At 43.3% G+C, this 16,411-nt stretch overlaps 1 protein-coding gene across 1 annotated transcript; it reads left to right on the top strand.

The window, feature by feature from the left end:
* The first annotated feature begins 7,977 nt into the window (after positions 1-7,977).
* Positions 7,978-14,968, top strand: lyve1b (lymphatic vessel endothelial hyaluronic receptor 1b). The gene is made up of 6 exons (XM_033635701.2): positions 7,978-8,262; positions 8,787-8,949; positions 10,533-10,672; positions 10,763-11,146; positions 12,046-12,124; positions 14,514-14,968. Exons 1-6 carry the CDS (start codon positions 8,160-8,162, stop codon positions 14,701-14,703), a joined length of 1,059 nt encoding a protein of 352 aa, XP_033491592.2. The 5' UTR covers positions 7,978-8,159; the 3' UTR covers positions 14,704-14,968.
* Positions 14,969-16,411: the final 1,443 nt, after the last annotated feature.

Raw genomic sequence — 16,411 nt, 5'->3', positions numbered from 1 at the left:
CTCAGACCAGGTAAATGCAGCTTTGTCAGAATGTGACTTCAGTGTGTTTGACGGTTCTCTGAGAGCTGTCAGGCTCAGTTTGTCTCAGAACATGATGTGAATGAAGTTCTCAGTTTCACGTCGAGTTCACTGGGTGGATCCGATCACCAGCTGAGTGTCGTTCATTATTCATGAGGTAACATGATCAGACAAACCTGCCTGAACAGGGGCAAACAGCCTCTGCGTTGTGGTGTGAGGGAAACTGTTAACTTTAAAGACTGAAATGGTTTCAGATCTTCACAGGTTTAGTCATAAACTCTCAACACTGGTGAAGTTTTCAGCTGCAGGGTCAACAGAGCAGTTGGGACAAAGAGATCATAGATACAGTCAGTGTGTGTGTGCGTGTGTGTGTGTGTGTGTGTGTGTGTGTGTGTGTGTGTGTGAAGGATATTTCTTTGTTACTTTAAAAGTACGGAAAGCCAAAGGTGTCATCATAGTCATTTGACTTTGAAATGAAGAACCGCCTTTCACATCCTGTCTCCTGTCACATCACATTCTCACTCCCAAATCCTCAAGTACCACTTTTTGATCAGGGTGTCAAATTACGACACGCTACATTCCCTCATGCGTCACTTATAGACGTTCAGGAACAGTGTGGCGGTTTACGGTCATTGCATGCATGGTCTCTTTTCAAAATAAACCTGTACAGTAGTTTCTGCTCATTAAATCCTTACAATCTTTTTCAAAGTAAAAACAGAGCTTAGGTTAAATAAAACCTTTGTAGTTAGGTTAGGTTTATTTCGGCAACAAAAGTACGTGGTTAGGTTTGAAAAAAACATCATGGTTTGGTTTAAAATAACTACGTTTGTTACTGATGTAATAATAATATAATATAACATTACATGACTTACGTTACTAACATAGTAGGCTAGACATCCTACCACATTACGTCATAACTAGAACAACTCAACTGACTTTTGGTTTCACACTTGACATGAACACATGAATAGCGGACGTCCAAGTGAAAGTCCTGAGTTTGTTTGACTCATTCACCTCCCCTCACGCCAGCCAGATGCAGACTTCATCACTGCATCATATGTAGGGCTGTAGTCTCCTGGATGACTAATCGATTATTTGGTCGATATGCTCTCGTCCGACCAAATTCTCATTGGTCGAATAATCGCCATGTTACTTTCATAAGGAGAAAAGTGCTACATCAACAGCTTTCCAGGATTAAACCATTATTTCCTGCGACGGGGGGACAGGCTTAGTTACCTGTGAAAAGCTGTTGACAGAAAGTTGAACTCGCCCACCCTCACACTCAGCGTTGCAGTGACGCAGACCTCCTGTCTGTTTCTGTAAGCTGAAACCATTTCGCTCAGTGGAAACGAAGCTTGTGTTTACTTGTATTCCACAGATAAGAAACAATAAATTGTGAAGACAGTAAAGCCTCCACTAAAATAGCATTTTAAGTCATGTGTGTGTGATTTATCCTTCAGGGATTTATGCTTTGGGATTTATCCTGGCTTCATATGAGCAGAGGAAATCTCCGCTCGTTGCTAGGCTAATTTATACCATGTAAAATGCCATCGGCTGGCGCTAATAACGTTAGCATGTTGTATTTGCTTAGAAAATGCATTTAGTATAAGACAGTTGTTTTGTCGTTGTTGTGAATGTTGTGAGTTGTAATGGAGCCGAATTATGTACCGTTACCTTTGTTACGTAAGATCGCTAGATGCTAGGCTAGTTTATACAATGTAAAATGCCATAGATCTGTGCTAATAACATTAGCATGTTGTATTGGTGGGGAAATGTGTCCAGATAAAGACAAGTGTTTGTCTGTCAGTTCTGCGATTTATAGTGAAGCCAATTTGCGTACTTGTGTTTGAAATTGTCTCTATTAAGCCATGTTTAATGTGTGTTTTGTATCAACTATATAAATAAAGTTTGATTTGAACTAAACATTACAGCACTTAACACAGTCCTCCACCGCCAACTAGTGTTTTGGAGGTGTAACTGCAGAGTGACACAGACACACCACCGCAGAAGTAAAAATAACGTGCAGATCCCCCCCCCCCCCCCCCCCCCACAACTAATTGATTAGTTGAAGATGATGTGCGACTTTAGTTGACCAAGATTTTCTTTGGTTGACTACAGCCCTAGTCTGGGCTACTGTGTGAAAATGGTGTTCTCTGTAGACGAGGATCCCCATGTAGATATAAACGTCTCAATCTGAGGTCACGAAAACACAATAATTCTTATTTTCAGCTGATTATACACTGAAGAAAACAATTTCATTTCTGCAAATATATCCCTTTAAATCCTACACTGGACCTGTAAAACACCAACACTGCAGTTAAACCAGCCTCCACTTTGAAAAAGACAGTAAAACCAGCCTTTACGTTGTTTTGTGGACTGTGTGCAGACTAGGCATTAAGCAAGGCAGCTTTATTAGTATAGTACATGTCTTTGATATATTCTAATAATCAAGAAATCTCAGATGACCACAACATGCTTTCATAGTTCATTATAAATAAGAAAATTGCACTCAAGTTTTCATGATCGTGTGACGGGAGTAAATGCTCTGTTAATATTGTGTCTGGTGGACATGAAACTGTTTTGTTACTGTGTTGTACTAAAGTAAAAGTTTTGAGCTGTTTCCAAAAAAAATGTAAGTTGAGTGAGTAAATTGAGGTTTACAGTGTCACAGTAACTATAATAAACTCCATTAAGTGAAAATATGTTTCTTTAAAACCTGATTAACTCTGAGAATCAGACATTTAGTAAAGAAATATTATTTGACAGTTCAGAGAAAAAAAAAAAGTCTCTAATTGGCCGTGGATCAGTGACCTCAGGAAAACTGTTTTAATTACAATCTCCTCTCGTCCCTGAGGTCGACTCTCCGTGATCATCCTGCATGAAGGAAGTTGTCACACTTTTATCATTGAATTATGCTTTTCTCCTCCCTGTGGGTGAACTGAGACTAACGCTCCTCCTGACCAGGGGACTGTGACCAATTAGCTTCTCCTCTGGCTCCTATCTGTGTTACAGTGCTGGATCCCTTACAGCTCAGCCCTGCTGCCGCCTGAGGCTCTGTTATCCACACCGTATTCACTGAGTCATGAAAGTAGGACATGTTGAACTCCCTGCACCAACGTATGTTAAAACATCTTCACTGTTAGGGTGTGACTGTAAATACATCGGAGGAGGTCACTCATCATGTTAACGGGCCTCCATCAGTCCTACAGTCAGGTTCCTAACGCCGGGGTCCACAGATTAAAGAAACAGGCAGCATTTAGATTTAAAAGTCGCTGATATATAATCTAATATGGGTTTCCTCCGGGTGCTCCGACATGTTCTCCCCGTGTCAGCGTGGGTTTCCTCCAGGTGCTCCAGCTTCCTCCCACAGTCCAAAGACATGCAGGTTAACTGGTGACTCTAAATTGTCCGTAGGTGTGAATGTGAGTGTGAATGGTTGTCTGTCTCTATGTGTCAGCCCTGTGATAGTCCCAGTGTCAGCTGGGATAGGCTCCACCTAAAAAATAAACCTTTTATTAAAAGCTCATAAAACTGAAGTTCCTTTAAATCAACGTTTTTGTACGAATTAATTAAGCAATAAAGATCTGACATGTTAATTATTGAGCTTTAGAGGATGGAGGAAACATCTTTAGATCCTGTCAGTTTATATCAAACTTTAGTGGTGCATGATATTATAAGTTATTTAACTGAATTACCATTAATCATATTCCAACAGAGCAGACAGTAAACCAGCTGTTGGCTCTGGGAGCTCTGAAGCTATCGTCTACTTTCCCTGGTTGATAATCTTACATGTTTCTGTCTGGTCACTGAGCCGATGGAGTCAAAACACATCTGATGTCACTCTGTAACGGTAGCCAACAGGTTGTTTGTTCTCTGTGCTGTAATTTACATTCTCAGGTGTTACTGAAGGAACACATGTAGAAATACCTGGATGGGCAGATTAAATAAAGGCTGATTTTACAATTATTATATGCCTATTATTATTAGTATTACTGGTAGTTGTGCAAGCTCAACTGGCAGAATAATTGTTGGCATCACAGCTTCTATAAACCACCGATATGTTACATTTGTATTTTATTTAGTAACAATTTGGAGCAGTGGTTCCCAACTGGTGGATCGTGGTCCAAACGTGGGTCACGGGTCCATTGTAAATGCAAATGAGTCGCAAACGTGTCAAGTTTGTAAAAAACACTTTATTTTTAGGTACAGTTAATTTCCAGCACAGAGCTTTTATTCTGAAGTGTTGTTTCCTGCTGTAGAGTGAGTGACTAACAGACAGATACTTGACAGAGACAGAAACTAGCTCGACGACACGGCCAAACACAAGTATGACGCTGAATAAATTAAACTGTGTGGACCATGAACTGATGACTGAGGAGAAATCTGGACCGTGTGGTCCTGAACTCAGGATTCTGTGACGCAGTCCTGCACTCTGTGAGCCCACATCCAACCCAAACACCTCCTTGCAGAGCCCACACGGTCTATAAATGTAGTGTTTCATTACCTGACAGAAACGTCTCCGAACATATGATCAACAATTACCTTGCCACAACAATGTCAATAAGAAAACAGGTTAGTAACGTAGAAATGTAATTTCTAGAGAAGTTTGTTATGAAACACATATGTAACATGTCCTTGCTTTGCAGAAACGTACAATGATAACATTTTGTTCTGGAGACTGGACTCTGTGTCGGAGCAGCGTTGGGCTCTGTAGGACCCTGAACAATGAGGAAGGAGAGGCAATGTCAACAAAAGTAAGACCTAAAAATAATATGAGTTTAAGTGTATCTCGAGACTCCACTGAGAAAAACAGTATTTTTACCTCACTGAACACAGGAGCTGCTCGTCTACTGCTGCCTCTGTCAGGTAGTTTGTGTTAAGCACCTGACCAAATCTGAGATCTGCTGTTTGGACTGCTGAACTGGAACTGATCATACTGTACATGCCTTTATCTCATCTCACAATGACTAATGCACTTCACTCCTCACTGAATATGTCTGCTGTTGTTCGACTACAAGCAATCCAGAACACTGCTGCCAGATGACCAATAGATCAAACAGACACTCTCATATTACCTCAACACTAACTCCTTTCATTGGCTCCCTGTTGAGTTCAGGATCCAGTTAGAAATTCTCATTCTCACAGAGCGTCACACGGTCAGGCTTCCTCTTATGTGGCTGAGTTACTTCACCCGAGCTCTTCAGCTCGCTCTCTTCGATCAAATACACTACATTTGTTGTCTGTCCCTCACACTCGTCTTAAGACACGTGGTGATGGAGCTTTTGCAGCCATGGCACATACATTTTGGAAGGTTCTGCCTGCTCCCTCACAGTCTGCTGACTCTGTGGTTTCTTTTAAAAGCAGCTGAAGACACACCTGTTCAGACGCCGTTTGGGTAACTTGCTTTTACCAGAGCTGTACTTTTTCAAATTTTGTATGTGCCAGATTTGCCGGCAAGCTGCGAGCGTTTAGACACACGGAGTAGTGTTGTGTCGTTCGCGAACGAATCGTTCAAAAGAACGACTCTGTTGAGTGAACATACTGAACTGAATCACTTCCGGAACTGATTCGTTCATTCCTCAGTTCTGTTGAGCTCAGCAGCGAGCGTGCAGGCCGGGAGTGGAACTGCCAATTCAGTCCATGCAAACGATGAATCAGTCGCAAGTTGTGAGGCAGCCAGGGTGCAGGGAGGGACTGCCTACCGCGTGATGAATCACTCGGTGAACAAATCACTCAGTGAACGACGTAAGCCCGATCCCTGAGTGATTCAAATAATTTCTTCTCAGCGATACACTTTCATAGAGACCATTTTCTCCAAGCTAACGGCTAATGTAGCCAGGAGTCAAGCCACATGAACACAATCACACACCTCCCCATTGTTTTAACAGACTTAGTTTCCAGATAAACAAACTTAAAACGTTAGGCTGGCCAGTAATGAGACTCATCAGTGCGGGGCAGACGCAGCAGCAGCTCAGCTGTGTATCAGTTCAGTGAGTCGGACTACGCAGTACACAGTCAGGGCTCCTCCTGCCAAGCACTGAACGATACGGTGAATGAATCTTTTGAACGAATCTTTTTTAATGAACTGATTCTAGTGATTCAGTAACATCTAAAGAACTGCTTTGCCCATCACTAACACAGAGGCGGATTGGCGAGTTGATCCGAGGTGCCCAATTTTCCGCCTCGTAGGGTAGACATATTGGCGGAACCCTTTTAGTTTAAACAGACCGAGGCGACCTTCCACAACGGGAGGGGCTGTTGATGACTTGTGGGAGGGGCTGTTGATGACTTGTGGGAGGGGCTGTTGATGACGCCGCACGTGTGACCCACTGGCGGTGGATAAACAGGAAACAGCTGATAGCAGGAATTAGCGAGCAGCTAGTAGCAAGAGGGAAACACAAACCTGACAGACACTGTAAAGATGAGCAACTGGGGAGACAAGGAATTGCGCGCCCTCCTTGTCTTCGCAAACAAAGAGGCCATTAACCGTCAGATGACGGGGACGGTGAGGGACAGGCCGACTTATGAGAGAATCGCCAAAGGACTGACCAGCCGCTGCTTCCCTCCCACGTCACTGTGTACGTCACACGCTGAGCTACACGTTTTGTTACTTGCTCACGCCCCCCATTGCCCCGAAAAAGGCGCATTCTGTATAAACAAAAGTAGGCAGGGGGCATTTTGCTGCACTCCCTGATTTTGTTTTTATACTGCCAATGTTGAAAGAAGACTGATTGGGCTTTCCTGCAAATTTGCACAACTCCTATCTAAAAAGTTCTACTTTGTCTCTATGATTTCTTTTTTGTTGTATAAACCTGCGTGAAGGACTTTGTGACCTATGTCAGCGAAAAGAGCTGTATAAATACATTTTACTTACTTATCTATTGAGTGACCGATGACTCCAATCTAACACTTTTCAGGCAGCAGTCGACCAGCAGCTCCTGTGTACAGAGATGTTAAATCACTGTTTTTCTCAAGAGAGTCTGGCTTTGAAGAGAGAGCGATATAACAGCTTCATTTTCCCATCGGAAATCACTGTCTGACATTAAGGTAAAAAAGCGAAAATACTCTCATTATAGTCAACACTGTATCTGATACTGATTATTTTAGGTGGCCAATATGCCACATTGTTTAGCTTCCATGTTGGTATCCTGTCTGCTTCTCCAAACTGGGGGTGTGTTGACTGCTGCTGTATTTACTGACTGTGGATAAGACTTCATACATCCCCACCTCAAAACATCTGAACTGTCCCTTTAAAGTGATCATAGTGGTGTATAAAGTGAAGACTGTCAGGGTCAGAGGTTTGATCCCCGACTCTGAACATACAGATCACAGACAGTGTGACATCAGCAGTGTGAAGTTTCTGGTTGTTCATTTGGTGTGTTACAGGACACACTGTCCTTCCTCTGTGTCAATTGAATCCAAGAAGAAGAGGACTGAACCGTCGTCCTTCAGACCTGAGAGCAGAAACATTATAGAATAACACCACAGACAACAGGAGAGCTGGAGATGATGATGATGATGATTGGGAAGAATAGTAAAAGTGAATGTAAAAAGAAAAATAGGGAAAGAAAACAGACGGAAACAATGTGGAGGAAGTTCCCTTTCCGACAAGCCTGTCAGAGTCACATAGCTCTGCAGTATAGATGCTGGCAAAGCAGAAACACGTCAAACCCCTGGAAACCTTAAAAAAAAAATCTATTTAAAGTGTATTTCTTTGTCTGTATTTGGCTGAAACAGCAGTGGTGTGATAAAAGACTATGAAGCAACATGATCAGCTTTTGTCAGCTGTTAATGTTATCTGTTATTTCTCTCAGAGCAGCAGTTTAAGTGGATGCTTCCTGTCGTCCTGCTTTAATATTTCCTGGAAATCCTCAAGTAGTTTTTATTTTTAACTCGTATAAAGTCTAATGTGGTGTGTATGTCCATGATTAGATCGCAAAACAACATCATTTTGGATCAAACACACTCTGAGAGTCAAGGTCGTCTCTCCTGTCGATGTGTGCGTTATCTCATAAAGGGGCATCAAACAGATTTGACCTGCAGCTTCCTGTTTCCTCATCTCATCCACATCACAGTTGTTCTGAAGCTTTCCCACTCGTGTTCGCCCTATTTGGTTCTTCACCTCCAGCCGCTGCAGTTAGATGAATTTTATAGAAAACATGGTGAGATTTAGTTTTTTAACTCAGGGCTTATTTTTGTCTTTTGCAGCCTTCCTGTTGGCGTCTGACTCCAGTCTGATGAAAGGTAAGTTTGTTTGTTTCTGATGTAGGATGAGCTCCACAACTGGACCACACACAGGGACATTTTTCATTTTGATTTGTCATTTTGCTGAAATAAATCTTAATGCATTATTTTAGATCTTTCACGCATGACCTTTTATGGCGAAAGGAACATTATCAGTGCTCTTCTTGTTGCTTTTAACATGGAAATCTAAACTATTTCGATGCACAGTCTAAAAGCATCAAATATTATCATAACTTAAATGTGCAAAATTAATTATTATGTTTCTGTACTCAGTAACCTGTGGCCTGTGTGCACCTTTAATATGGACCGTTTACTTCAGTATACAGTACAGTGTGTACTTCAGATTCAAGTGATCATGGTGCTTTTAAAGGACGTTAACCCCTCTATCAGCTGTGATATGTGATATATATAAACTTTATATTCACTCAGATATAAAGAAAAAGATTCATATTAAGTTCAGAGTTAATATGTCGTCAGATGATCACACAGTCTCACATGTTGCTGCGTGCTATTTTTGTCCTCAGTCCCTCAGAGTCACAGAGCCGCTGGAGTCTTTATGCTCATCCAAGGAGGAAAATACACCTTTAACTTCACCGCTGCCAGAGCTGCCTGCCTATTTCTGAACGTCACCATGGCAACCAGGGCTCAGATGGAGCGAGCGGTGCAGCGTGGACTGGAGACGTGCAAGTAGGCAGAGCATGTGGTGACTGTGATGTTGTTATGTACCTGTTGAGATACTGATCAGTGTGAGGGGAAGATTTTGAGCTGAGAGATTTTTGATGCTAAAAAAAACCCAAAACACTTTAATCAGTTCTGATCACTGTAAATATCAGTGGCGAGCAGGTTTGGTTTCGTACTACAACCATAGACTGTAGAGATAAAGGACGTAGGTACTGTGATGTCACCTGTTGGTTTGTTGACTCTGGTTTGAAGCCTCAATTTGTGAATCCCAGGATGGTGAAGGAATGGCCAGGGGCGTAAATATAGTCAGTGCACTGGAGCCTGTGGGGGGAGGGGCCCGTAGAGAGAGTGGACCCTTGCCACCTTGAATATAAACCTGTGTTCAAAGAGGAGTGATAAACAAAAGAATGTTCCTGAGGTTGAACGGTGCCATTCGCTATTTATGTCGTCCAAATTCAAACGTCCAAAAACACATAATTGAAACCACAAAATATCTCCATACTGCTTGTCTGTAGTGATCCAAGTGTCCTGAAGCCCCAACACAAAAAAATTGTTTGGAAAATCAAGCGCGCACACGTGAGCATGGTGCACAGAGAGGCAGTCAGAGCTACAGGCTACAATGAGGCTAAAAACAGAGTTCAAATGACGTTTTTCCAAACAACTTTTTATGTCGGGGCTTCAGGACACTTGGATCACTACAGACGAGCAGTATGGAGATATTTTGTGGTTTCAATTATGTGTTTTTGGATGTTTGAATCTGGGGCGCCGTCAGCCTCCATTAGGTGGAGTTGTGTTGCTACCTCCTCTCCCCTTGGATCTCTGCAAGTGATGTGAGGACTCTAAAACTTCACCTGAGCCTCCCTCGGCATATGGGTGAGTAGATAATGGCTGCATTTTCATTTTTGGGTGCACTATCCCTTTAAGTCAATATTTGCACGATAGCGCAGACTGGGGCTCATCCTAACTTCCTTATGTCGCTGGAATGGCCTGCCTCAGTCTGTGTTAAGGCCTTTGCACGCTGAGTCTGTATTTTTCGGATGCATTTTTTAATGCGTCATCTGAAAAACGTAACACACAGAAGCTCTGCACACTGAGTCTGATGCATTTGCTTTTTTTTGAGACACATTTCTTCTCTTCTCTCTTCACTGCAGTTATTTATCTGTCAACACTTTCTTCCCGTTTTTCATTTGGCACGGCAGCTGCATGAAGGGGCGGAGCTGTGCGTGGTCCACGTCCTCTTCCTCTTCGTCATCATCCACCTGAATATTACAAACTGACCTGTTGAACGTCGCTGACTGAGTTATGAAATGATTCTGTGCGACCCGTTCCTCTGTCTTGTGGATGTGTTCGGCTGCCACGATGTCTTATAGACTCAACGTCAGCTCACATTTCAGCCTGAAGTGATGCTGCCTCGTGTGATGTCACTTGAGGCAGTTTATCAGATTTTGTTTGACTCCCTGCAGCAGTTCTCACCAAGACCTGTGAACAGACTGATGTGTAAAATCAAAGTTCATTGCACATTAAATCAGCTCCACACAGACGTTCATTATTATTATTATCAATACTTTGATTATTTCCTGTTCGAACAGATTTGGCTGGATAGCCGAACAGATCGCAGTCGTCCCACGAATCACTTCTGACAAAAACTGCGGACAGGGCAAAACCGGGGTGGTGACGTGGTTCGCAGTGCCAGAACAGAAGTTTGGTGTCTTCTGCTTCAACGTGTCAGGTGCTGTTTACTCACTGCTCTGTGTGTGTCTGCTGTATCATGTGACTGAGTGACTGAAACCTTTGTGTCCCTCACCACCTGCACATTTAGAGGAAACACCAAACACATCGACAGCCGGCCCTCAGAGCTCCACCACGCTGACATCACAGACCCAAACCTCCACAGCTGCCACGCCTCCGCTCACATCAACGACCACGTCTCCACCCTCAGTGACGCCCGCAGCCTCTGAGCACACGACTTTAACTCCAGCTCTCCTCACTGAGACAACACAGTCAGCTGAGACTTCCTCCGCCTCCACCACCCTGAGTCCTGTCTCCACCCATGTTCCTGCTTTTGTTTCCCACCTTATCACCTCTAAACCCACTGTCACCGTCACTTTGGTCGGCTCTGCTTCTGCTCGTTCCTCCAGTTCCACTGTTTCCTCTGAGTCAGTGACGCCGCGGCCGACAGGTTCAAGAAACCCTCCTCTGGGAGGTACGACCCTGACTTCTTTATAAATTTACATTTCATGTGGTTGTGACGTTCTCTTGGTTAGTTTTCCAGAGACGAGGCAAATTAATCTGCACTCTAATCTGTACTGCACAAAAACTGTGGTCTACAGTTTGGCACGTGTCCCGCTGAGGTGACTCACCATCCAGCATCCCTCCACCTCCTGGTGACAGTCAGCTCATAAACTACGTCACTTTAGAAACACTGATATGATCCGTATGGAAATAAGAACATATTTATGGTTTGCAGAGACATACAGTGCCAACATTTCCTCTTTATGTTTATCCAAATCAAACTGATCCTACTGTAACTGTAACCTGTGACACTGAGGCCGGAGCTGCAGCTGCTACACAGTGTGACACAACTGTTTGGTACTGAAACTCTGTGCAGGATTTGGAGGTGATGAAGTTTATAATTTCCCCATAACTGTCAGCGACCATGGTCCAGTTTACAGCTCTTGAAAATCTGTTTCATCCTGAGAACACATTTTGAATTCATCACGTCTTTCTTGCCGTATAAGAATAAAGCTGACAGATGCACACGTGCAGGTGAAAACCTTTAAAATCATTTAAATATGTTTGTTAAAGTTTGATTCAGGCTGCTACTGATTACTGTAGAAAACACACATTACCAATTTATGTCAAAACAACATATAAACTAAAAGAAAAAATCAATATAAAGTGTCTTAACATGGTTTCAGATGAAGATTCACCAACTATGATCATAACTAGTTGCTCATCTAATAATGAAGTGATGAAGCGGAGATGAAATCACAGAATTCAAAAGGAAGACATGTTGGATTTTATTAATGAATTCATCTTAGGTGTGAATTGGTTCATGTGTAAATCTGTTTCTCATTTGTAAACATGTTATTTATTTTGCAGACGTACCGACGGCGCTCATTGTTCTTGGCATCATCCTCCTGCTCCTGGCAGCAGCGGGCGTCGTGTGGTACTACAAGCTGTGAGTCATGTTTCCAAAATGTCCTGCAGTTTTCAAAACGCTGTCTGAAGCTGATTTCACCTCGATCAAACGTGTATATTAAAAAACTGGAGGTTGATAATAATAATGATAGTACATTTTGTTTATAGAGCGCTTTGCATGGCACTCAGAGACAGTTTACGTTAAATGAATTTCTCCAGAATTGACATCAGTATTAACAGACCAGAGGCCTCACACACACACACACACACACACACACACACACACACACACACACATCTGTCTTTATTCTTACAGCTCCAGTGTGTCGGATTCAGGGGGATATATGGGCAGAAATGGAATAAAATAAAATGAGTGTGTTTTCTTTAGTGTATAATCACCTGAACATAAGAATCATTGTGTTTCCGTTGCCTCAGAATGAGCTGTTAATATCTACACAGGGAGCAGGTCCTCGTCTACAGAGATCACCATGCTGCACCGCCATGTTTCTACAGTAGCCCAGAACGGACAAACCAAACACTGACTCTAGATAGAGACGTTTATGTCTACACAGGGAGCAGGTCCTCGTCACCATGTACCCTCATGTTGCTACAGAATGGACAAACCAAACACTGGCTCTAGATAGAGTCATTAGTGCTTTCGTGTTTTCACATTTTCACGTCAGCTGGTGTAGCTAGAAGCCTCTTCATGATGAGCAACATGGGAATATTATTCAGTGTTTTTCCTGGTTTAAATCAGCTGCTGTGTTTATTTTGGAGAGGAAGAGACTCGTACTCATACTCGTCGTCCTCCACTTATCCGGGTCCGGGTCGCGGGGGCAGCAGCCTCAGCAAAGAAGCCCAGACAGTCCTCTCTCCAGCCGCTTCTGTCAGCTCTTCTGACGGAACCCCGAGGCGTTCCCAGGCCAGCCGGGCGATGTAATCCCTCCAGTGTGTCCTGGGGCGGGACCAAGGTCTCCTCCCAGTTGGACATGCCCGAAACACCTCCCAAGGGAGGCGTCCGGGAGGCATCCTTACCAGATGCCCGGACCACCTCAACTGGCTCCTCTTGATGTGGAGGAGCAGCGGCTCTACTCCGAGTCCCTCCTGGATGTCCGAGCTCCTCACCCTATCTCTAAGGCTGAGCCCAGCCACCCTGTGGAGGAAACTCATTTTGGCCGCTTGTACTCGCGATCTCGTTCTTTCGGTCACTACCCAGAGCTCGTGACCATAGGTGAGGGCTGGAACGTAGATCGACCGGTAAATCGAGAGCTTCGCTTTCTGGCTAAGCTCCCTCTTCACCACAACGGACCGGTTAAGTGCCCGCATCACTGCTGACGCCGCCCCAACCCGCCTGTCAATCTCCCGCTCCATCCTACCCTCACTCGTGAACAAGATCCCGAGATACTTAAACTCCTCCACCTGAGGCAGGACCTCCCCCCCGACCTGGAGTGGGCAATCCACCCTTTTCCGGCTGAGGACCATGGCCTCAGACTTGGAGGTGCTGATTCTCATCCCAACTGTTTCACACTCGGCTGCGAACTGTCCCAGCAAGATCTGGAGGTCACTGTTCGATGGAGCTAGGAGGACCACGTCATCCGCAAAAAGCAGGGACGAGATCCTCCCATCACTGAACCTGACACCCTCCACCACTCGGCTGCGCCTAGAAATTCTATCCATGGAAGTTAAGAACAGAACCGGTGACAAAGGGCAGCCCTGCCAGAGTCCAAAAACACTGATTTTTTTTAACATGAAACAGTTTTATTCAGAGTTTTTACCGGTTTAAATCACCTGGGGTTCATTTATAAACATGGCATATGCACAAAACGAGGCCTGAAAGAGGCGTACGCCACTTCCCATGGAAAAGTAGTGATTTATAAAAACAGTCTGATTGAAGAAGCCGGTGAATATTTTTTGGCCTTTGTCCATACGTACGTTTTAAGTGTGGATCCTACACACTGTTTTATAAACAAGACACCCGCTTCATTTGTTTGGAGAGAACAAAGATGGATAATTCAGCTTTGGGTCAAAATTTCCTGAACGTCTAGATCTGAAAATAAAGTTTTCAGAGAAAAAAGGTGAGCCACGACAGAATCAGCTGCTCGGTTTGTTTTGGAGAGGAAGAGACCTCTGTAGACAATTCAGCTCCCGGTACAAACCTCCTGAACAATGAACACCGAAGGAATTCTAACCAGGAGAAGTTCCAGCTGGTTGTAACCTGTAATCCTCGTCGCTGGACTCCAGTCAATCTCCTTAAATCTCACACACTCTTCCTGCGACACTTTGTTGCAGGAGGCAGTTTAACAAACTGATGTCAGACAGGAGCTGTTTCTTTGAGCCTTATTGATTCTTCAGCTGAATTTTAACATGTTTTTATTGATCCATGTTTATTGTGTTTTTAATCTGATGTTTCTACTTTTCTTGTGGAACAGGAATATTTTCACCCTCTGGTCTCCGGCGCAGCTGAAAGATGACACAGAGACAGAGATGTGGAAGCACACCGACAGTGAGATGGACCTGCACGAAGAGGAAGAAGAAGAATCAGACAGGAAGTACTCCAGTGACATCACACTGTGTGTGAATCCAGACATCAAGACAAATTCCTCAGAGGGGAGTTTCTGAAGCAGGATGAAGGAATGATAAATGTCAGTAAATGTTTTAAACACATGTCTATAAGTACTTGGATGGGTTAATTGAACCTATCAGAGTGACTGTAAACATGCAGAAACATTTAATGACATTTTTCTCCAAACTTTTACTGAGCCAGAAAAGTGTTCAGTTATTCAGCGTGTCTGTCCCTCTGTGTTTGTGTGCATGAACACTCAGTTTACCCCAAAATATCTTCTTTACAATTTTGGAATAAATTGACTCAGTTTTTTTAATCAAATTTGTGTCGCTGAAGTTTGTCAGCAGCACGATTCCTTATTAATTAATAAGATGGTTTGCAATTTAATCTAACACTTTCACGTTGCACTGTCGCAACGACCAAATTGAGCATGGGGATCAGAGATAATGAATCAAATGTAGGCTGTAAAGCCACCAGTATACCTCTATGTATATGTAGAATGACAAGGTGTGTGGACACTCTACTAAATAAATGAGTAAAGAGACCGAGCAACAATTATCAGATTTATCTGAAGAAAAAACAAATAGTAATGCAAATAATAATAGCAGAATGCACAGTACCAGTACAAACAACTCACAGTAAATGATACCAATATGTACAGTACCAGTACAAACAACAGTAGACACAGTGGAATTATACCAATATGCACATGTAAACAGTCCCCATTCTAGAATAAACGCTACCGTATGGAAACCATGCGGCCGGTTGGAGCTCAAATTGAATGGGAAACAAAGTCCAGTGTTCACTTAGCTGGGCGTAACTTAGCTGGGCGATGTCCGTCGATAGCTGCCTCCGTGAGAAGAGAACAGAAGGAAGGGAGGGGGGTATCACTGTCCGAGGGCTGCCGTAGAATGGCAACCAGGATGTCAGCCGACCAACACTCGCTTCCCTGGTTGCAGCGATTTGCGATACTGGCCAGCTAGGAATGAACTAGCAGCCAGTACAGTACAGTCCTCTCTGGTCTAGCTAACATTTAGCCGTGTTACTTACTGATCCATTAGAAAGAAAGCTAGCTGGACATGGGCTTTGAAGCCTCTTTGGTCACGGAGCTCCCTCCATCTCTTGAACGCCTGACTGAGGTTTACTCTTGTTTTTCCTCTTCTTTTATCACTCTCCTTTTTGCTCTTCTTTGCCTCCTCACACAGAGGAGCTCCTTTTCTTTTGCCAGGCCGTTTTTCACTTGTCTCCAAACTTTGTCCGTCTGCCATTGTGCTTGTGACTCAACTATCTCATGCCCAACTCCTCATAAGGACCCGATCCAGTCCCTGATTGGCTGACCGACCAGTTTCGCAATACATGATGCGTTTCCTGCCGTAAAGCAGATTTTTTCTGCGAAATTTCGGCACCGGTGGCAGAAGCTTATTGCACAGCCACTAAGTAACCTATGTAAACACTGATAGTCTGATTTTACTGTGGCCACTACCCTGTGCAACCCACATTATTTTCATAATGATATTTTTAGGAAAAGATGCTATCTGTTGCCTCTTTAAAACGTGACCACTGCAATCAGAAATAGACATTGTAGGTGTAATTCTTTACTGTCCAATATGATGAAAATCATGAATAGTAATTAAAAGATAAATAAATTAAAAAAAACCCCTCAGTGGTCAGTCAGTAATTTTATCCTAAAATACGTATATTTCTAATAATATATATAAATGTTAAAAGTTTGACTTAGAGATTGAATATAAGCATTCTGTTAAT

The sequence above is a fragment of the Epinephelus lanceolatus genome, chromosome 5, assembly GCF_041903045.1.
Source record: "Epinephelus lanceolatus isolate andai-2023 chromosome 5, ASM4190304v1, whole genome shotgun sequence".
Taxonomy (NCBI): domain Eukaryota; kingdom Metazoa; phylum Chordata; class Actinopteri; order Perciformes; family Serranidae; genus Epinephelus; species Epinephelus lanceolatus.
The sequence above is the reverse complement of the archived record's forward strand: the minus strand, read 5'-3'. Positions and strand labels throughout refer to the sequence as shown.

What these genes read in the sequence shown, in the direction of transcription:
- lyve1b (XM_033635701.2), top strand. Translation starts at nt 8,160, where the DNA reads ATGAATTTTATAGAAAACATGGTGAGATTTAGTTTTTTAACTCAGGGC. An exon ending in CGTGGACTGGAGACGTGCAA is followed by an intron (nt 8,950 to 10,532) that starts GTAGGCAGAGCA and finishes CTGTTCGAACAG; the next exon opens with ATTTGGCTGGATAGCCGAAC. An exon ending in GTCGTGTGGTACTACAAGCT is followed by an intron (nt 12,125 to 14,513) that starts GTGAGTCATGTT and finishes CTTGTGGAACAG; the next exon opens with GAATATTTTCACCCTCTGGT.